Source organism: Psittacula echo (genome assembly GCF_963264785.1).
Source record: "Psittacula echo genome assembly, chromosome: Z".
Lineage (NCBI taxonomy): Eukaryota > Metazoa > Chordata > Aves > Psittaciformes > Psittacidae > Psittacula > Psittacula echo.
Genome location: NC_137742.1, coordinates 57,910,788 through 57,933,529, shown reverse-complemented (window position 1 = coordinate 57,933,529; position 22,742 = coordinate 57,910,788). Strand labels below are relative to the sequence as shown.

Here is a 22,742-nt window from a genome sequence, read left to right as displayed (position 1 = left end):
TGTGTAAACTCATGTCGCTTAAAAGTTGTTGAAGTATAGGTTCTTGTTGGGATTCTATGCTTTCTGGATCTGGGGTGTAGCTGGAATTTTAAGCACAAATGCATAATATTTTTGCTCTAAAAGGTGTGCGCGCTTTCAATTTTCTCATACATTCAGGTGATTCGTTTGCTTATTTTCTTTCTCTTTTTTTTTCTTTTATAATCCAGATAACTTTTTAAATACTTTGGTCCTTGAGAAACAGCGAGAAGATGTACATCAAGTCAATTGTTCTTGATGGGTTTAAATCCTATGCTCAGAGGACAGAAATTCGTGACTTTGACCCATTTTTCAATGCCATTACTGGCTTGAATGGTAGTGGCAAGTCCAATATCTTGGACTCAATCTGTTTCCTGTTGGGAATCAGCAGCATGTCACAGGTAAAGAGTGAGGGGGCATTTAAGAAAGGTCTTTCTTCTCTCGGCAACATTTCAAATTACTGTCTTGTGTAATCTCAGACGGAAGACCTGAAGTGGTGCTTCTATAAAGAACTAATAGGTTTGTTTATTTAGATTTCTCATGACATAAAACTGAGTCTCAGTCAATCTTGCTGCTTCTTACACTGAGATTAAACTGCAGTTTCAACAGTATACTACAGTAGCTCAAAGTACAATGCAGCCTAGAACTTTACACTAAAAAGACCTACTTCACCAGTAGCAGCCTTAAGCTGAAGATCTTTGACAGCTAAATGCACTAACTTGTTTATTTGCAATTAACTTTTTCATTTCTGAATTGAGTCTTTAGAGTTGGCCAGCTGATTATCAGAAAGTGTTTTGTGCAATGCCTGCTATTTAAAAGAGGATATATTTGCTTTATTCATAAAAAAAATAGTGTGTTCTGACATCAGTTTGAATCTATGTTTCCAGGTGATTTTTGTTATTTCTTTCTGGTGGTGCCTGTCCACTCCTCACCTCCCTCAAGTTGTTGACAAATCCAGCAGACCTTCAAGGAACAGTTTCTGATTCGTTTCTATGTGAACTGCATTATGATGAATGTATGAAGACGGGCTGAGAAAGTTCAGCCTGGAGAAGAGAAGGCTGAGTGCAGATCTCATAGCAGCCTTCCAGTATCTGAAGGGGGCCTACAAAGGTGCTGGAGAGAGACTCTCCATCAGAGACTGTAGTGATAGGACAAGGATTAATGGGTTTAAACCTAAACAGTGGAAATTCAGATTAGATAAAAGGAAGAAGTTCTTTACTGTGAGGGTGTTGAGGCACTGGAATGGGTTGCCCAAAGAAGTGGTGAATGCTCCATCCCTGGCAGTGTACAAGGCCAGGCTCAACGAGCCTTGGTCTAGTGTGAGGTGTCCCTGCCTATGGCAGGGGGGTAGTAACTAGATGATCTGAAGGTCCTTTCCAACCCAAACCATCCTATGATTCTATGCTGTATATGTGTATTGGTGACTGAACTAGTCATCTGATTTGTTTGGGTTTTTTAAACATCTATTCAATTTTTGTGAGGAATCTCATGTGGAAACAATTAGCAAGGTGACTAAAACTAGACTGGCACCCTTTGCCTTTGGTTTTGCAATGCTGGCAATCTCCCTTATGTCAGTCTCACATAAACTCTTGAATTACAGCTAGATCTGATTTTTTTTTTTTTCATTCATTTCTCCAAAACCTACAGTAATATACTGAAGCTGTGTAATAAGTTTATTTCAAAACTCTATATATCTGTTCTATGGATTTAGGTGCGAGCTTCAAACTTGCAAGACCTAGTTTATAAAAATGGGCAAGCTGGAGTTACTAAAGCAACTGTGTCTATTACCTTTGATAATTCTGACAAGCAAGCGAGTCCACTAGGATTTGAAAGCAGTGATGAGATCTCTGTGACTAGGCAGGTGAGTCTTTAATATCTGCATTGCTTAGTAGCCTTCATACATTTTTAACATGCTCCACAGAGTGACCTTTTTAGGACAAAAAAAAAATAAAAGTCCCGAGTTTTTGCAGTTGAGGCAGTGTTTCTGCATGGTAGTTAGTAACACAAACTGTAGAAGTAAATCCAGTGTACTAGGTAAAAAAGAAATAAAAATAATTGGAATTTCTTGGGAAATTAATATTGTAAAATGTATTACATCAGTAATGTTTTCTATGGACTTGCACACAGAAACATAATGAAATCATGTTCAGAAAGCATGTTGTTTTCTCTTTTGTGGCTTCTCCTTCTGCTTTAATATTTTCCTCTTAATATATAAACTGTGTGTTAAACTTGGTCTCCAGGAACAAAGGAACTTTATCATAGAACCATATAATAGTTTGAGTTGAAAGGGACCTTAAAAGTCACCTAGTCTCAATGCCCCTGCCACGGGCAGGAACACTTTCCACTAGACCAGGTTGTTCGAAGTCCTGTCCAACCTGGCTTTTATCTTTCTGATTAGGGTGTCTCCCAGATTGAAACAACAACAACAATAAAACAAAACAATCAAGAAAAACCACTAACCAAACAAAAAAATGACAACTTGTGGATTTTGGGAATTTTTTTGTCAGTGTTGTCCTCAATGAAACATCTTTCTTATGTTTCAGTTAGATATTTTTCCTGGGTTCAGCTGTAACAGTTATTTTTCTCCTTAGTAGCTAGTGCAATGCTGTGTTTTTGATGTTAGTTTGAGAACAATACTGACTGTTTTTAGTTTTTGCCAAGTCACACTTAACCTGATCAAGGAGTTTTCAGTCTCATGCTCTGCCATTGAGGAGGGGCACGGGAAGCCGTGAGAAAGCAAAGCAAATGGCAACACAGAGGTAAAATGAGCAATAATTGTTTTTTCAAGAACTATTTTATAATGGATTTGACCACTCATTAACAAAAGTAAGAGAGGGATTTAACAAAACATTCTGTGTTAGCCTGTAGAACCGATGACTCCGAAAATGCCACCATTAGTCTTTACCTCTTCAAAGAATAACTTTAAATTCTGATCCAAATATAAACCAGTGCAGCAGTATCAGCCTGATTAAACAGAAGAGGAAACAATAGCAGCAGCATTTTAAGATGGCATTATGTCTGGTACTGAGTGACAACACCTAAAAAGGTTTCCCTTGTTAATTATTTCATTGTTAATTGTTTTAGCAGAAACCCATCACTGCTGGATATGGTGGGAAGATTGCATCAATGTACTCACTAGGACAAATGAGGCATTCAGTCCTCTGCTGGACATAACATCATTATTGTTTCTGTCCAAAAGGAGGGAAGATACATGCAACTTCAGCATTGTTCTCTAATTAACTTCACTAAAGTCAAAAAACCAGCACTGCAGTAGCTACTAAGAAGGAGAAAAATAACTGATACAGCTGAACCCAGGACAATATTTTAAATATCTCCTCAGTCCAATAAGATCTGTTTTGATGTTCTGCATAGTATGCATATATATATGTATGCAAAGATATATGGTATTTTATCAGATTTTTTGTTTACTACAATTTATATTCTCATAATATCAAGTAATTTTTAAATCCTTAAAGTTATTTTCATTTCTTTTCCTTTCCAGGTTATCATTGGAGGTAGAAATAAGTATCTTATCAATGGTGTGAATGTTACTAGCACTCGTGTGCAGGATCTTTTTTGTTCCGTTGGACTCAATATCAATAACCCTCACTTCCTCATTATGCAGGTATTGTGTGCATCTTTACAAAATCCAAAAAAGAACAGGAGTTGCACTAAATTTGAGGCAGGAGAGATAGTGGTAGAACACTTAATTTCCTGATCAGAGAAAAGCAGCTTCTTTTCAAGTAAAAATGAAATATCCTTTAAATAGTTAAGATTTCTATTACAGCATAGTTTGGCCCTACAATACATGTCTTGTAGCACAAGACCTCATGTAGCAAGCTTTTTTCAGAAACATTCTGATTTTATTTTCCTTTTTGTCTCTTTAACAGATAAGTGTTTCTTTTATTATTATGCTAAAAAGACATAGATTTTATTTGCTCTTATTGGACAGTATTAGACAAGTTTTTTGAATTAAGCTGATATACCTTAAGTTACAATCAACAGAAGGAAGTGCTGGCCAATTGAAAAAGCCCGTATAAACATCAACACAGGGACTAGACAAATCCCTGAAGTATTTGCAAGGAATAATAAAACAGAGTAGGATCTACAGTTTCAAGTGGAACAGTCCCAGCTTGGGGGGGAGAGGAAGTTTTGCACCTATTTTGCTTCTCTCTAGTTACATATGAGCTAAATCTCAAAAAATCCAGTTTAAGAGCTTATTCAACATCAGCAACTCACTATGACTAGAACAAAATGTGCACATTACTCCTTTAAGATATAATCAGGAATGTGGAAAATTAGCCTAAGATATAAGGGCCATTTCAAGCTTTCTGTGTGAAGAAGTGATGCGTTTAAAATTTCAAGAGCTAAGTAATTCAGTAAACCAGATTATCCTTGTACATGAAAAAATAAAATAAGAAAAATAATTTTTGAATTTATAACATATAAAAATGAGTGGAGGTATGGGAGTTTTGTTTGTAAAATTGCATAGTACAAAACCACCATTCTTGTTTTATCTTTCTGTTACCAGGGGCAAATTACCAAAGTTCTAAACATGAAGCCACCAGAGGTAAGAAAGTTGGAAGATTTTTTTTTTTTTTTTTTTTTTTGCCTAAAGTTTTACCGATTTGTTTTGAATGCCAAGAATTCGAGGGGGGAGGTGGAAGGGAAGGACAAAAAGAAGATGGCAGAGGGATAGGACATGTTCAATTCAGTTCTGAGTTGAACCTGTCTAACATCAAAAGAAACATCAAATTTGTGTTGCTTTGCTTTGCTTTATTTTAGATTTTAGCTATGATTGAAGAAGCAGCTGGTACAAGTTTGTATGAAAGCAAGAAATTAACTGTCCAGAAAACCATAGCGAAAAAAGAAGCCAAACTGAGAGACATTAATAGGGTACTACATGTTGTAAAGTATACTTTCTTTTATTTTTGCTAAAGGTAACTGAATAATTGTTGTAGTATGGTTTTTAATTTGTGAAGTATTTATTTCCTGCACCCAGAACTAGGTAGTCATGTTTAGACATAAGAGTTTTAAAAATCAGAATATAAATGATCTGTTTTGTGTTTCAGGTCTTAGATGAGACTATCACTCCAACCTTACGTAAACTGAAAGAGGTATGGAAAAACTACAAGAATGGTAGGGCCCTTAACTACTGACAAAAAATACTTTTGGGTACCCTGAACCATGGTGGCTAAAACGTGGGGTCATGGTGACACCATGTGGTATGTGGTGGCTGAAACAGCAGCATGTTTTCTTTTTTAGGAGAAATAAATCTATCCAAGCACAGAAAATGTGACATTCAGGACTTTCAGGAGATCCTAGAGGAGAATGTAGGAAGATGGAAGAAAACAAGAGAACTAGATAAAAATAGAAGATAAAAGCATATAATAGTTCTAAAAAAAAAAAAAAAAAAAAACCAAACAAACCCCCAAAAAACCCACCTCAAAAAAACCCCAAACAAACCCACCAAAAAAAAACCCCAACAAAACAAAACCCACAAACCACCACCAACAAAGAAGTTGTCAAGTGATATTTCTGTTGTACAGTCAATTGAATTGAGTATTGGGTTAGATAAGATTTAACTAAAGCCTGCAATGTATAGTACTGAATATATACTATACAGAGAACCTTTCCTCTTATCTACAAAGAATTTTAGTAGAAGTGCTTAGAACATTTCTGTAGCAGTCGTACTTAATATTTTCCATCAAATTTTAAAGGTTTTTCTAATTGGTGTCTTTTCAGGATCGATCAGCCTATCTAGAATACCAAAAACTAACAGGAACGCTAGAAAATTTAAGCCGCCTCAGTATAGCTTATGAGTTTACTCTGGCTGAACAGGCACAGGTATCCTCTGCTGAGGTACTAAAGAAAATACAGACGGCTGTGAAGGAGCTTCAAGAATCAATGGCTGAAAATAAAAGGAAGCAGAGAGAACTTGATGAAGAAATAGCGAAGATGAAAAAAGAAAGAGATAATGTAAGTGAGAACAGTCATGCATGTCTGAATATAAGGAGTTTTGTGAGAAGGGAAATATTTTTGTGGATAATATACCCTTGAATTGTTATCGTCTGGTGGGTTGTCTAGATTATGCACCACTTACTGTCATTTTTAGCCATCATCTAAAATACATCCATGTAAAGTTTTCATTTGTCCAAAATACTTTACTTCCAATTGCTGTATATGAATAATACCTGAAGAATAGAAAGTGCCCTAATGTTTCCACTCTGCAGTCAGTGGTAAATTTTGACAGATTTTTTTTTTTTTTTTCCCCTCACTTTTTGTTGATGTCTCAAAAGTAATACACTTCAAGTAGAAAACTGTTGTTCAATGCAGACCAGTGCTGACCTGGCTTTTGGGGGCAGTAGATTTGGTTAGCTACAGGTTGTTCACAGGGTCTTTATATGCCTATAAATGCAGCTTTTGTCCAGGGACATTGCCCCGTTGATATGGGTCTTCAGTAGTGTCTTCAATTAGATTGGATTTCAGAGGGAAGAGATGTTCTGAGCTGTTTGTATTGGAGTCTAACTGCCTGCTTGATCAGATATCTCTTCTACATATAGCTGTGAATAGAAAATGAAATATTACAAATACTGTACTTGTTTGTTAGGCTAAATTAAATTTCCTTTGTTTCTTGTTGTAGGAAGTTGGTGGTGTGCTCCATTCACTGGAAGAGGCTTTTGCAGAAATCCAGAGAGTTAATACTAAGGCAGAAAGTGCCCTTAATCTCAAGAAGCAAAACTTAAAAAGTGAAGAGGTTAAACGTAAAGAACTGGTAAAAAATATGGAGGAGGTAAGACCTTTGTATATCATTTTCTTTAAACACTAAATTAACTCACTGAGAGGGACAGCTGTTTTTTCTTGCCTATTATGGTAAGAAATCCTATAATTGGCAAGAATTACATCAGGAAACCAGAAACAAATAGTAAGGGCATTGTTTGATTTGTGTGGCCTAGGTATTGGTTCCCATTAGAGACAAATGTGATGCATATACAAAGAAAAAGCAAATTTTTATTATTGAGAACTTCTGTTAAGCTCAGGATAGATCCCCATAGCTTCAAAAGGATTATGCTTTCTGGGCCTATGGTGTTCTTAAAATTAAAGGAGAAATCTGCATATTTCTGACAGTTGATGAGGTTCGTTTTTTTATGCTAGGGCAGCACTGAATACCCTACTTTTTAGATATAGGAAAGAAAGAGCTATTTATCCTAGTTCTTGGGCAGCTGTCATCTCTTTCTGTAGATCTTCAGTGTACTCATGGGGCACGAATGTACTTGGAAGCATAAAACAAATTCTAAGATCACAAAATCTGACAAAGGGTCATAGAAATGTGATTGATAAAACTACTCATAGCTCCTCATCTAAACAACACAAATTTAGAGTTAGTAGATCTCAGGTTCTCTCTTCCTTTATTGTTTTTTATTTTGCCAAAGGATTTTAAAGCGTTTGTGTTAAAGGAGGAGGAAGTAAAGAAGATAAAGAAAGAACTAAATGCTTTACAGGAAGCAAGTGAAAAAGATGCAAGTGCTTTAGCTGCAGCACAACTTAATGCTGTGTCTGCTGGCTTACTTAGCAGTGGTGATGGGGAAGAAGGTACTCTTTCTAAGCAGATGATGACCTGCAAAATTGAAATCAGCCAAGCAGTAACAGAAGCTAAACAGGTAAGAATAAAAGCTCTGCCTATTTCAGACTAACCTTCCTGCTTCTTCTGAAAATCGTCTGGAAAACAAATGAGACACTCTTGAAAGATCAGTAAAGAGATTTGCAGAATATCTGTGCCAGATATTTTGCAAGGTGGCATATGCATTAAGGTGACTTTTTTGATTAAAAAGGGAAAAATACCTCACATAGATATACACCAATAGGGAAAAGCTGTAACATTGCTGTGAGGGAGTGTAGAAACTTGCATTTGAAACATAAAGTAGGACTCTTGTACTCAAATGAGTGACAGTATGGGATAGAAAGAAATTAAGACTTCTGTCCATGATACACATTCATACTACTTACTGGAATTGAAATAAAAAAGCCTGAGACTGGGAACAGAATGTTCAGAAGAAACTATTTTTTCCTTGGTTAAATTGTGTGCTAGTCACATGACTGAAACAGATACTACTTTTATCTTAAGGTAGAAAATCTCTTGTGGGGTAGTTCTCCCAGTGGATTTCAAAGTTGAAAGCGTACCTTGCTTATCTCACTTAGGGAAAAATTATTTTGGGGAAAGCTGTGTTCCACATTACCTTGTTTCTTCTCAAACTTTATTCATGTGCTTGCACAAGTTATTGTATTTAAATAGAAGATTGATGGTTTTATTTCCAAATTGCATGTGCCTTTTCAAAAGCAAAGGCTGCTTTTTGGCATGTCTGCAATCAGTGAAAATTTCCAGCAAAATATATAAGCACCTTGTTAGTGCAAGTATTCTAAATCTTCACTGGCAAGAGTCTCTTTGAAGATTTTCTGTTTACATACTTTTTTACTGCTTACAGGTTCAAATGAAGTTGAGGTATGCACAACAAGAATTAAAGACAAAAGAATCTGAAGTTAAAAACATGGATGGAGAGTACAAGAAAGATAAAGAAGCATTTGAAGCTGTCACAAAAATAAAAGAAAAAATAGAGAACCAAATGAAGAACCTGAACTATGATGGTCTGTACAGACTTCTGATGTATAATTTTTGGGGAATCTAAAAAGAAATAGAAAAGCATGGTGGGTTGACCCTGACTGGCCACCAGGTGCCCACCAAAGCCTCTCTATCACTTTTGTCCTTAGCTGAACAGGGGAGAGAAAAAACAAAAGGCTCTTGGGTCAAGATAAGGACAGGGAGATACTACTCATCAATTACGTCACAGCCAACACTGCCTCAACTTCGGGGAAAAAAATTTAATTTATTGCCATTCAAATATCAGAGTAGAATAATTGCAAATAGGAACAAACCTTAAAACAATTCCCTCCACCCCTTCCTTCTTCCTGGGCTCACCTTAACTCCTGAATTCTCTACTTCCTCACCCCCAAGGGGTTGGAGAATGGGGTTTTAGTAAGTTCAGCACACATCTTTGCTGCTTCTTTCTCCTCGTATTCTTTCCCTGCTCCAGTGTGGGGTCTGTCCCATGGGAGACAGTCTCCCATGAACTGTTCAGCATAAGTCCCTCCCATGGGGTACAGTCCTTCAAGAAACAGACTGCTCCAGCATGGGTCCCCCATGGGTCCTGTAAGGAGCCTGCACCCATGGGCTGCCCATGGATCACAGCCTCCTTTAGGCATCCCTTGCTATGGGGTTCTCCACAGGCTGCAGATGGATATATGCTCCACATGGACCTCCAAGAGCTGCAGGGGGACAGCCTGCCTCACCGTGGTCTGCATCACGAACTGCAGGGGAATCTCTGCTCTGGTACCCGGAGCACGTGCTGCCCTCCTTCCTCACTGACTTTGGTGTCTGCAGAATTGCTGCTCTCAACATGTTCTTCTCTCTCCCAGTGTAGGGGCTGGTCTCAGAGACAAATGCCCTAATAAGGAACGCTTTCTCCCCTTCTCATTTCTCTTGGCTTTTGTTGCTGAGGATGATACCATATGATATGGAATATCACTTGAGTCATCTGTCCTAGCTCTGTCACCTCCCAGACTTTTGCCCACACCCCAGCCTGCTAGCCTTTGGAAGAAGTTTTGAAGGGACAACCTTGATGCTGTGCGATTCACTGCTCAGCAGCTGCTGAAACACTAGTGTGTTATCAACACCTTTTTACTAGAAATGCACAGCACCATGAGAGCTGCCACAGGGAAAGTTAATTCCAACTTCTCCAGACCCAACAGAAGAAGGAACTGAAAAACCAAGTATGCTTCTTTGATGCACAAAGAAATTTCTCTGGTCAAAGCTATGCAAGCTCTTGCCTTCCAGAGAAAACAGTTTAAAATAATTCAGTTTTATAAACTTTAGGCCAAATGTCTTAAAGTTTGATGGAGAATTTAAATTCCATCTAAAATTTAGATGGAAAGAGTGACCAGCCTTCCCATTCTTTGCTTGTTTTTCCTAGCTAAAACACTTCTTATAGTTCATTTCTCTTTCAAGGTAAATGTGTGGCAGAAGCTACTTGAAACTGTAAATGGATAATCCAGAATGACATTCAGAGAAGCACATCAGACTTCTAAACTCTTTCTTTCAATTTTCAGTATTGTGATATTAATTTGTCTAAACTGGAAATTTACAAAGAATTTTAGAAAGTCTTTCAATTAAGTATTCTCAACATAGGCAGATAAACAGTGTAGCATACCATTTTTTAAGCTAATAGATTTCTGTGCTCTGGATGTTTGTCTACTGCTTGTGTTCAACTCTTTAGAAGAGAAAGAAGCAGCCCTTTTGGCAAGAAAGAAGGCATTGGCTAATGACATCAGCCGTCTGAAAGAGGTGCATGAAAGCTTCATGGCAAAGTTTCCTCTTCTACGGTTTGAATACAGGTAAGATGTCAGTGTAAACCTCAAAGACATTTGAAAGTGCTTTTTGGGGAATTTAAGTGTGGCTTATGAGACTTACAGGATAATTCCATCTATTGGTTAGTTCTTGCTTTCCTTTTAATGACTGTAACTGACTCTTTATTGAGAAGTCTCTTGCCCTGAAGTATTTAATTTAACCATTTTCTGTGCGTTTTTTCCTGATGGCATTTAGAATTTCTTATACCAGTATAATAAGTAGTATGAGTTTATAAATATAAATTTCTATAATGTGTGTGGAAGAGAAACAAACATGTAATTATTGTAATTTAAATTTATTTTAAGAGATCCAGAAAAAAATTGGAATCCCAACCATGTGAAAGGCCTAGTTGTCTCTTCTATCACAGTGAAAGATCTGTCCAAAGCAAAAGCCCTAGAAGCAGTGGCTGGAGGGAAACTCTATAACATTATTGTGGACACAGAGGTATGTTTATTACTTTAATACAGAACTTGAATTTTGAGATGAGGTTTTGTGTTTCAGGGTTCTTACTGAATGCTTAAGAGGTGGTTTGGACCCATGTATGTATTTAAATTGGGTCTAGAGTGTCATGCATAGCTAATGGCAACTATATATTCACCTTGCAATGCCCTATTGTCTTACTTTACACAATCAGTTATGTATTCAGTTATTTGTTAACTCTTCTTTTTGAGGTTACTGGCAAAAAGCTTTTGAACAAGGGTGAACTAAAGCATCGGTACACCATCATTCCCCTAAACAAAATTTTGGCCAGGTGTATTAGTCAAGAGAAGATCAAGGTGGCCCAAACCTTGGTATGTAAATAAATACACTGTTTACATTATTTTGCTTGTGTAGATTTTTAATTTTGTTTCTTTGCTGAAAGCATGGGCTTCTCAATGGTTATACTAATAAGGATTTCTACAGGGCTTGGGGGTATTTTTTATTTCTTTTCCTTTGTATCCTTTCAGCTATGTGATGGTTAAATGGCTATCAATTATTCCACTTTAAAAAGATTGGTTTAAAATGTAATGATGTTTTTTAAAAAAAACTCTATAAAGAAAAGACAAATCTGAAAATTCTCATAACAACATTAATTGTATTTCATCTGATTTTCTAGGTTGGTTGTGTTAACTTGGATTTACCCCTTTCTCTAATGCAATATGAATCTGAACTGCAGAAAGCAATGGAATATGTCTTTGGAACAACACTGATCTGTAACAACATGGATAGTGCTAAGAAAATTACCTTTGACAAAAGGATAATGACACGAAGTGTTACACTTGATGGAGATATATTTGACCCCCAGGGCACTCTGCATGGAGGCAAATACTGGTTTTGTTCATATAATAATACTGTGTGTCTGTTGATTTGTTTACTGCTCTGCGTGCTTTTTATAAAAATGAATAGTAATCTTTTTGTTTAGACTTATACTGGGGATAATATGATGTGTTTGAGCAAAGATTTGTCAAGTCTTGAGCTCAAATAAGGCTAAACTAAGAAAAAAATAATGGTGAACTCTTTACATAAAATACTTAAGGCTTAAGTTTTTAAAATCTAATTTGACTATATAATTCTCTTGGAAAGTTGCATTGAATTCAAGCACTTATAAAAGTAATTCAGGTACTTTTGAATTAAAAGTAATTACAAGTAATTAATAATTTGAGGTAATTTTGAAAAGCTAGTTGATTTCACAAGAAATGCATGTGTAGTACTAAGTATGCAGAACTCAATTCTCTAACAGGTAGTCTTCTCCACTGACAGCTGCTGTAACTTTAGCCTAGCCGCCTTTCTGTTTCGTAATTAAAACAAATCATCAACCTGCATAATTATTAACGTTTAGAATTTGCTATTTCCAGTGTGGAATCCATTAGTCTTAATTCCTATTAGCTTGACTTTGCTTTTTTTTTTTTTCTTCACCACACAGGTGCGACCTCACAGTCTGCATCAGTGTTGGCTGAGCTTCAAGAAATTAAATCTGTTGAAACAGAACTTGAAACGAAGAAATCTGAACTTCACTCTGTAGAGGATGAGCTGGAACGTTTGAAGAATGTCGCTGAGAAGTATGGTTTTCCCTATGAAATATCTTTTCTCTTATGTGACTGAATAAGTATAATATAATGAAGTATTTTTGGAGGGCATAGGGCCTATTGAGAGTGCAATATGCAGAAAATAATTCTCTTCCTCTCTCCTACCTCTCCTCCCCCTCTTCCCCTAATATAATTTGTAAGCAAGCAAATCTAATTTTTAAATAACACATGCAAGAAAACTTTGTTTTGGGTAATACAGGGAGGGGAAAAAAGGCCTACAATGATGTCTGCTTGAAATCACATCAGAGTTTTCCAGTGTTTCATGAAGTTTGCTGATTAATGGATCTGTTCTAGCCATGTCTTGTAACACCCATACAGAATTTCAGTTTGTGATAGCTCTTATTTTTCTCCCAAGAAAATAGATAATAAAGAATATCTGAGTGATACTACTATAATGATTTAAATAATTCTAAGTATGTCTGATTTTTCAGCTATTCAGATACTAAAGATCTTTTTAAAAGATGGAATATAAAGATGTTTAGTCAATTCTGGAAAAATCCCTCAAGGAGGTAGTGTTGTGTAATATGTTATCTACCAGCTGGATTTGTTTTTCAGATTGGTATGAGTTCCAGCAAATAGATTTCCAGCAATATGACCAAGAAGTCATATTTTGACCTTTTAGATATTTTTTTACCTTAATGCTTCAGCTTGGCATCAGTCATGCTGCTGCTTTGAAAGACATGACCCCTGAATTGTTGCCAAATTCCATGTGTTGCATTTGTTTGCTTTTAGTATATCTTATCAGGGCTACATAACTAGGAGCTACATATATAATAACTTACCTACAAATTTTACCATTACTATTAAAGCATCTATACCATTTTCATGCATTTAAGCTTATTGGTCCTACAGCCATCACTATATCTCACATTAGAATGGAAATATAGGTATTTACTTATTTCTGTATATCCTTATTTCAACTTTGAAATGGAAATGCTCAGTACCCTTCATTATAGGAGTGTGTATCATTACTGTCTTCAAAGGTACCAACAACTGAAGCAGCAGTGGGAGATGAACTGTGAGCAAGCAGAGCTGTTGGAAATGAAGCTTCAGCAAAGTGCTTATCATAAACATGAGGAGGAGCTGCTTGCCCTGAAGAAAACCATTGGTGACGAATATGTTCTGAATCTTTTAACTGAAAACTGATTGCTGATACTGAGATGGATATCTGGCTGTTTGAGTAGCAGAATCTTTGCCTAAGAAAAAGATATTTTTCACTTTGAAAATACTATCTTCATATTTTGGAATATTTAACAAATACATAGTCAGAATAGACTTGCGCAGAGGTGATTCACATAAGGTTGGCCATTCCCTTGTAGTAAAGGTTATGTTCTTAAGTGTTTTAAGTATGTTATAATAAAAGGGAAAATGGCTTTACAGAGAAGTTTTAAATTGGATTTAATCCATATTTGAGTAATCTGTATTTTTTCCAAGCTCTCTGTTTCTGTAGTTATTTAAGGTTAGCCATATAAATAGCTTGCATAACAAAAAAACATTGGAAAGAAGTATGGTTTGTATAGCTAACGAAAAATGTAAATGGAAGCAAATGCAGCAATAAGTAAACTTTTAAAGAAAAAAGATGGACAGAAGTGATTCATATGTAGACATATAGTATTCTAGGTATGAGGTGATATCTTATTAGGTAGCCATCTGATTAATTGCTTCTTGATCATGTGATTTGGCTACTAGTACACTAGCCCTGTTTTAATGACTGGCCTCTTTGGTGCCCTACCAATAACTGTTACCAGCACACTGTCTTAAAGTAATCATTGAAATAGCTCACTTAGTAACTAGCAAACATGCAAGAACTCTTCTGTTAGAGGCAAGACAAATTTATTTCAGTTGAAGTTTAGGATTTAAATTTAAAGGTAAGAATGATGCCCAATCTCAGTACTATACTTCTTGATTCAGCGGAGTGTGAAGAAACATTAAAGAAAATTGAAGAGAGACATCAGGAAGCCAAAAATAAATACAGTCTACTGGAAAACAAAATGAAAAATGCAGAATCAGAATGTAAAAAAGCACTGAAAAATGCCAAGATGCAACTAGATGATGCCAAGAAAAAGGCAGAGGATTCAGGCCAAAAATTGAGAGAAAAGCAGCAGGTAAAACTTAAATTTGTTGGCACTTTTCTCAATGTTGCAGTAATCAGAAAATTTGATTCTCCTAAATTTTTAATACTCTCAGTTTTGGAAGTTAATATATTAATCTGTAGTCACTGACATAGAAATTGCTGATGCCTTTTTTTGTTGTTGGATTTTGTTGTGGGTTTTTCATTGTAGGTTTTTTGGTTTTGCGTGTGCGTTTTTTGCTTGGGATTGCCCCCTGGCAGAAGAACGGGGCACTGTTCATCTTCTACAGCATTTACAACATCATGCTGAATCTTAATTATTTCTGTTTAATTTGAAAACATTGCTCTAGGAGCTTGAAGCTTTACTTCTGGAACTTAAAGAGCTAGAAAAAGAACATACCTCCTATAAACATCAGATAGAGGCTGCAGATAATGCAATCAAACACTATGAGGAGCAAGTTAATGCTATGGAAGCTGAGGTGTCTAAGACAAAGGTAAAAGTGAATACTGTTTCATTATCTGTTTTGATGTTACTGAAGATATGAGCCCCTAAAGCTGAAATTATAATGCGTATTTTGTTGTTTGGATTTTCTTACCAGCACTCTGTTTAGACAAGGTAATTACTTTTTGGCTTCTTTGTCACATGTGATTTTTTTTATTATTATTTATTTCTTTTTTTTCCCCTCTTCTGTGTCCTTCTCTTCTAACTACTGTCCAACGACAGCCTTTTAAAGAAGCTAATAAATGGCTGTTTGATTTACTTTTCAGGAATCTGTAGAGAGATCAAAGGAGGAGCTGAGCAAGAAAAAGGAACTAATTATGTCACAGGATAAAGAAATCAAAGCCAAATCTGCAGAGATAGTAAAATGCAGAGAACAAAATAATGAATTACAGCTTAATATTAAAGAATTAGAACACAACATCAAGAAACATCAACAGGGGGCTGCTGATGCTGCTGCCACGGTATTTCAGAACTGTATTTTTCCTTGCATCTTGTGAAGTTGTGCAAAGGAAATAGCCTTTTTGTTCTTAATTTTTGTTCTTGTGCAGCTCTTTGTGGAAAGTTTTATCCCAGGAAGAAGGCTGGAAATTGGAAATTGTAACAAAGCTTATCAATATGGACTGATAGAGAGTAGATTGCAGTGTGATGGTGGTCAATGAGGAAAGCATTCTGACTGACAAATTAAGTAACTAATTAAAGAAGCTAACCCCAAGATTTAGTGACAGTGGCTTAGTACATATAGAGAAAAACATGTTCCAAGTAATCATGATGCAAAAGCTCCCTGAAAACCTTGCATCATCTACAGTCTTGGAAATCATACGAAGCATTACAAGGCTAAACACCTGTGCCTTATTGGTATAGAATAATTAATGTTGTGATTTCAGGATGTTGGGTTTTTTTTCTTTTTTAAAGTAATCCACATTTGATAAGGGGAAAAAAAACCAACCAAAGCCATGAAACACAAAACGTCAACGTATCTTCTTGCTTACAGGTGACCAGAATGCTGAAAGAGCATAAGTGGATAGCTTCAGAGAAACATCTTTTTGGTCAGCCAAACACAGCCTATGATTTCAAAGAAAACGATCCTAAAGAAGCACATCAGAAGCTGCAGAAAATGCAGGAGACAAAACAGAAATTGTGGAGGAATGTGAACATGAGAGCTATGTCTGTGCTTTCTCACACAGAAGAGAAGGTAAGCATTCTGTGCTTTAACCTATAAAGACTGGGCAGGTTGGATATACGGTATTACATATAACCTAGCTTTGTATTTTAATATGCTCCATTTCTGAATACACAAAAAAATGAAACTATCTTTATGAGATAGCAGTAAACCTTTTCTTATATCTTTTATACTGATCTTAAACTTTTCAACTCTTCACCTGTGCACTAGTTTTCTAGGTTATGCATAACCTTGACTTTGGATGGTAAAGAGAGTAATTTAGTTTCTGCCTACCCCAGTGCACCCTAAGTTGGCAGCAGAAACATTAGGCAAGGTTTGTGGTATCCATTACAGTATCTGAGAATTATATACTTTATTAAACATTACAGATCAAAATCAATGTTCATCTTCAAGCATCATAGCTTGAAGGCGGTCTCAGGTTGCCTTGACTTCATCTATCTTGAGGCTATTCCAGTACTGTCTCAAAAATAGTCCACTGACTGATGTTTGAACTTTCCAGATACTGTTTCATGATTAGAATTGGCCTGTTCTTCCCGTCAGCCTCCAGAAGCACCCTTTCTTCTATGGAAAAGCAAATGAAACATGATTAACTTGAAAAGGAAGTGCAACTTTCAGAATAATGTTGGGTTTCCCCATTGCCAATTGTTGAAAATTCTAATGTTTTAATTTGCAAGTAATACCCTAAAACTTAAATCCTGAATACAGCTAAATGAATTCTTTGGATTTCAAATCTTGTGGCTAATGGCTGTTTCATAGTTGCAAAACTGATAAACAGTGAAACTGTAGGATTAACACAAAACATACTTAAGCACAAAGTTCATTGAGATCAATCTTTTCTTCTCTTTGCACCAGTACAATGAATTACTGAGGAAAAAAAGAATTGTGGAGAATGACAAGATAAAAATTCTTTCAGCTATTTCAGAACTTGACCAGAGGAAAATCAAAACGTTACATATGGCGTGGGAAAAGGTATGACACTTGAGATCTTCTCAGTTTTGCAGAGGATCAGATTTATCTCTAGATCACTGTTGTGCATATCTCAAAAGGGGAAAAAAAATGTCTCTTTTCAGAAGTAATCTCCCTTTCCTATTATTTAAATTACAAACAACCATTAAATTTCTCTTGGTCCATCTCATTTAGAATAACGCATGAATTCTCTGATAATTGTAAAGATACAGTTAAACCTACAAAACTACTTTACCATTCCCTATTAGGGCCCACAAAATTTTAAGAAAGGTTAAGCAACTGCCTTGCTGAAATAATTCTCTCACATGGAAGTTGGATAAAACAGTGATACAGCCTATGTTGGTTTGTTTTTTTTTTTTTTTTTTTTTGCATAAATCAGTGTTTGACCAGAGTTAAAATCTTCTGTTCCAGTGTAGCCACTGTTCCTGTCAGTGATAGGATAGGTAAGACTGGTAGAGCAACACCTGAATTATGTTTCTGTTATTTAAGCACTCTGCCTTCTTACTAGTTTTCCCATATCATGAACTATAATGAAAGTGTAAAATTTTCCTTTTCGCTTTCTACATGGAAAGTTCTTGACACATTCTTTTCTGCTGTACCAGGAAAAGTTCCACTTTTTGGCCTTTGAGAAGATCCGCTATATCAGATTAAATTGCTCACAAATGAATTATCGATTTTAATTGTTAATTAAATTGCCCATATAACAAGGTATCACTGAAAAAATTGTACCTTTTCATTGCAAAATCATGTTTGGCAAAAAACGAGTGAATTGTATTTAACAGCATCATGGATGGTTGAGTAAGTGTGTTCTCAGGTATGTCCCTTGGCTTAGGAAATCTTAATCTATGTTGACAAAGTTGCATCCTATCCAGTACCTGGGCATTGCTTAGGTAATTCTGGGAAGAAAAGGAGCAGGAAGGATGCCAGTGTAGGCCTCTTACAAGGTGCTTATATTTTTATTAGTCCTTTAGTTGAGAGAAATCGTAATTTATCAGTTAATAAAGCTGAGGTAGGGCATAACCATTTCCCTGTCTGATAACATAAAGCCTTCCAGTATTTCTTTCATTTGATCCTTCTAAAATGCTTAGTGTAAAGTGTTATATATTGATCCTTCAGTGTTGCTTCTCTTTTCAGTACAGAGAAAATCAAAGATTCCATATGCTAATATATTTTCTCACTATCCTGAACGTACTACTCTTCAAGACATAAGAAGTCAAACTGGGCAAAATGACTAGAGCATAGTGCAGCTTACCACTAAGTTTCTTAGCTGTTTGTGCTCTTGATTCAAACCATGTAGATACACCTTTTCTTGTCTGACTTCTAGGTGAATGAAGACTTTAGTTCAATTTTCTCATTGCTTCTACCTGGAGCCAAAGCTATGCTAACCCCCACCAAAACCCAGAATGTCTTGGATGGTCTGGAATTCAGAGTTGCCTTAGGAAATACCTGGAAGGAAAACTTAACAGAACTTAGCGGAGGACAAAGGTTGGTGAACTTCGTGGGGGTTTTATTTGCTTATTTTCCATTGTAGGATGTATATAGTTCATATATCTAGCTAATTATAGTTCAGAAATCCAAAAAGTGAATCTTTTTCCCTGCTCAAGTCAGGGACTCGACTCTTGTCTTCTTCCAACCTGACTTAATATTGAAAACATTATTCAGTTCAGCTCAAAGAGGAATCTGACTTAAGACAATGCATTACTTGGCATATAACAAGATTTTATTCCATGGAAAAGTAACAGAAAAACTGAGTGGTGAGAAAACTCCAGTCGATTCCAGGTACTACTGCAGTAGAGTTGAATTAAATGCTGCAGCATTTGAGTTGTAATCTAAAATACTGTCGTGGTTTAAGCCCAGGCCGTAAATCAGAACCACGCAGTCTACTTCCCCCCCCACCTTTCTTCCCTCCGCTTCTGGAGGGACGGGGAGGAGAATCAAAAGAATGCAACTCCCACGGGTTGAGATACTAATAATAACTAAGGTATAACACAAACCACTACTGCTACCACTAATAATAATGATAAAGGAAATAACAAGGAAGAGAATACAACCGCTCACCAACCGGTACCTCGCCCCCACCCCGCAGTGATCCAGCTCTTCTGAGAACTCTCAGTTCTACATCTGGGCATGACGTGCTATGGTATGGAATACCTCTTTGGCTAGTTTGGGTCAGGTGTCCTGTCCCTGCTTCCTCCCGGCTTCTCCTCTTCCCTGGCAGAGCATGAGACTCACAAAATCCTTGGTCAGGGTAAACATTCTGACCAGCAACTGAAAACATCAGCTTTATCAGTGTTATTCCCAGGCCAAAAGTCAAAACACAGCACTGCACCAGTAGAAAAAATGACTGCTACTGCTAAACCAGGACAAATACCTACATAAATAAGCTCTGCCCTAGTGTCAAAAGTAGTGTCACAGTGACAGTTTCCTTCTCCAGTGCTACCCTACACAGTAGCTCTATGTGCTTCTTTCTAAGAAAACTCTAACAGAATTACAGAAACAGAATTTAGGAAGAGGTGAGACAGATACAGAACTTTATCAAGGACAGAATGCTTCAAGAACTGTACATTGAAAAATACCACTGCAAAACTCAGAATTGAAAATAAGTAAAGCAACAGCAGGACCTGATATTCCAGTAAGACAGTAAGTAATATTTGCTATTTCTACAGACGACTTTACATGTTCACAAGTCAGAAGCTATGGAAGAAGATGCACTTGTGTTTCTTCAGAACTCATTGCATGAATCTGCCTTTGTGAGAGTATTTTGTTACTACCAAACAATTGTTCTCCTAAGCCAAATCCTCTCAAACAAGAGGGTAAAATGTAACTTTCACAACCTTCTTGTTCTCTATATTAGATCATTGGTGGCCTTGTCCTTGATATTATCTATGCTTCTCTTCAACCCTGCACCGATCTACGTCTTGGATGAAGTGGATGCAGCCCTTGATCTCTCTCATACCCAAAATATTGGGCAGATGCTTTATACTCATTTCAGACAGTCACAGGTATAATCTTGAAACTATTGTGATCGTATATTTATGCATTTTATTATTTTTAGAGGCAGTCTGCCACTGAAGAGTCTCAGCTCTTCAGTGGCATGAGAATAAAATACTCTCAGTATTTTATTCCAGAGATGTATTTGTAAGTTATTTCAACTGGAAGCTGAACTGATGATATGGCACCTGTGAAACTTCTATGTTTTGATGTAAGCCATTGCTGCAATGGCTAAATATGAGGTAGCAACAGGGAAGAGTATCCGTGAGATGATCAATTTCAGGCATTACCCATATCCTCAGGTGATTTTTAACCTAGTATTCTTTAACCTGAGCTTTGTAAATACTTCATTTTTGACCGTGTTGAAACAAGCCAGGCACTAGTGGAATCTCTGTATGTTGCAGCCTGTGCATGGAAAAAGTCTGTAGAATGGAAGAAACATACTACTTCAAGTGACATCTCTATTTTGGTGGTATAAGCTTTCTAAATTAAAGGTTGGGGGAGAAATGTTTGTTATCAGTATCTTTAGGCTGTGAATGGAAGATCCTGCATTCTTACAAAATTTGTGGCAAGGGTTTTTCAGCGATGGATGCACCATCACCATGAGCAGATGTTCTGTATTGTGGCCTGTAAGCCAGGGAATAAGGACAGAGTGGTACAGCATTAGCAGCAGAAAATGCTTGTCCTGCTGGCTTATGTTAACCTCTGCAGCACATTCTGTTGACAGTTAAAATATGTATTTTTTTTTTAAGAATTACTTCATTTGGCTAATATCTTGGAGGCAAAGGGAATCCTCATTTTGATGCCTTTTCCATTGCTCTGTAAAGTCTTCATTTGGATGGCAGCATTTACTTTAAGCTTTCTCATTTCTTTTAGTTCATTGTGGTGTCCTTGAAGGATGGAATGTTTAGCAACGCAAATGTCCTCTTCAAGACCAAGTTTGTGGATGGTGTGTCCACTGTTTCAAGACATGCATAGTTTCAGAATAAACGGCTACACTGAGTTCAAGAAGATCCGGAGAAGTAAATAGCATAAATGGGAACGTGCAGAACAAGAGAACACCACTGGTCTTTTAAGATCTGTCACAGCTTCCCGAGTGTTCTCTGCGCATAGTCTGTAACTAGATCACGAAGAAATTCTGCCATTTTTTTTTTAAAATATTCCTATTAACGATTAAAGAAACTCATTAAGAATTAAATCTACAGGATTTTGCTGCTTGTAGTGTTAGCTAGACTGGCTGCATTTATTCCTCTTGGTGTGCCCTGTAATTGCAGTCATGCCAGTAATATGCATTGAACAGTTACTTGCATTGCAAGCATGCCATGAACAGTAAGTAGTCGTGTAAGCTCACCAGGAGTAACTGAAGGTTTTGAATGGAATGAGGAAAACCTGATTTGACTTATGTGGGTCTGACAGTGTTGGTCTTGCCTGATGCTGCTTCAGCCAGTTGGTAGCCAAGACCCATTAAGTTTACATTTGTGCTCCCTGCAGCTTTGCTTGCTTGTTTCTTGCTTGTTTCTAAATATCATTTAGAAAAGTAGATTTGGGGGTGGGGGGGATACAGATGTATCTGCAATAATGTGGCTATGTTACATTATTAAATATTTTCTAAATAAAGTTTTTACCGATGGCCTCATTTTCCAGATTTGTACATGGAATATAGTTATGTATCATACTGGGGCTTGGGTTGGATGGGACTTTAAAGATCATGTGCTTTCAACCCCTTGACACAGATAAGGACAGCTTCCCTTACAGAAGTTTGCTCCAAGTCCTGTCCAGCCTGGCCTTGAACACTGCCAGGGGTGGGGCAGCCACAGCTTCTCTGGGCACCCTGTGCCAGTGCCTCACCTCCCTCATAGTGAAGAACTTCTTCCTAATCTAACCTAAATCTCCCCTTTGTCAGCTTAAACCCATCACAGAATCTTTAGGTAAGTGGCCTGAAGGAGGGTAGGTCAGGGTGGAGCAGAGAACACAATGAGGAACACAATGATACTGTAAAATACAGTGAAAAACCAGTACCAGTCACTTCCAGGAGCAAGTCATGCAGCTTTTATTTAATTTCACCTTTTTGGTAAGCAGGAGGGTTTTCTTTCAGTCAATCATTCACATACTTCAACAGTACAGATTGCAGTGAATTTTATGGGGATCTTGCAACATTAGAAAACTTTTCAATATATATCCATTTAAGCAACAGCGAGTGCTAGAGTCGGGTCCGCACACTGCACTCCAGGTATACAAAGCATTGCAGCAGCACAAGAAATGCCCGCACTGGGCAATGTACAGTGTGTTTTACATAGTGCAATCACTTTTAGAGGAAAAACTCTAGGAAGGCCACATCTATTTATTTTTTTTTTTAATCCTGTCAAGTTTACAAATGCAAGGGGGGTAGATATCAAACCTCTGACTGAATTAACTTTTGTACAGGTAGGTTTTGTGTATAGGCACATGCTTTAGAGAGGAGCTCTGCATCTGTTCTGTAATCACGAGAAAGA

General features: G+C 36.9%; 1 protein-coding gene across 1 annotated transcript; it reads left to right on the top strand.

Annotated features, from left to right (window-relative positions):
• Positions 1-30: 30 nt before the first annotated feature.
• SMC2 (structural maintenance of chromosomes 2) lies at positions 31-21,228 on the top strand (the record flags this gene model as incomplete). The annotated part of the gene is made up of 24 exons (XM_080638326.1): positions 31-416; positions 1,727-1,876; positions 3,518-3,640; positions 4,547-4,585; positions 4,801-4,911; positions 5,088-5,132; positions 5,761-5,994; positions 6,659-6,808; positions 7,449-7,676; positions 8,499-8,658; positions 10,344-10,461; positions 10,780-10,918; positions 11,146-11,265; positions 11,571-11,775; positions 12,378-12,513; positions 13,524-13,648; positions 14,452-14,645; positions 14,962-15,105; positions 15,380-15,574; positions 16,105-16,305; positions 17,146-17,262; positions 18,584-18,744; positions 20,114-20,261; positions 21,127-21,228. Exons 1-24 carry the CDS (start codon positions 249-251, stop codon positions 21,226-21,228), a joined length of 3,513 nt encoding a protein of 1,170 aa, XP_080494452.1. The 5' UTR covers positions 31-248.
• Between the last annotated feature and the right edge of the window lie 1,514 nt (positions 21,229-22,742).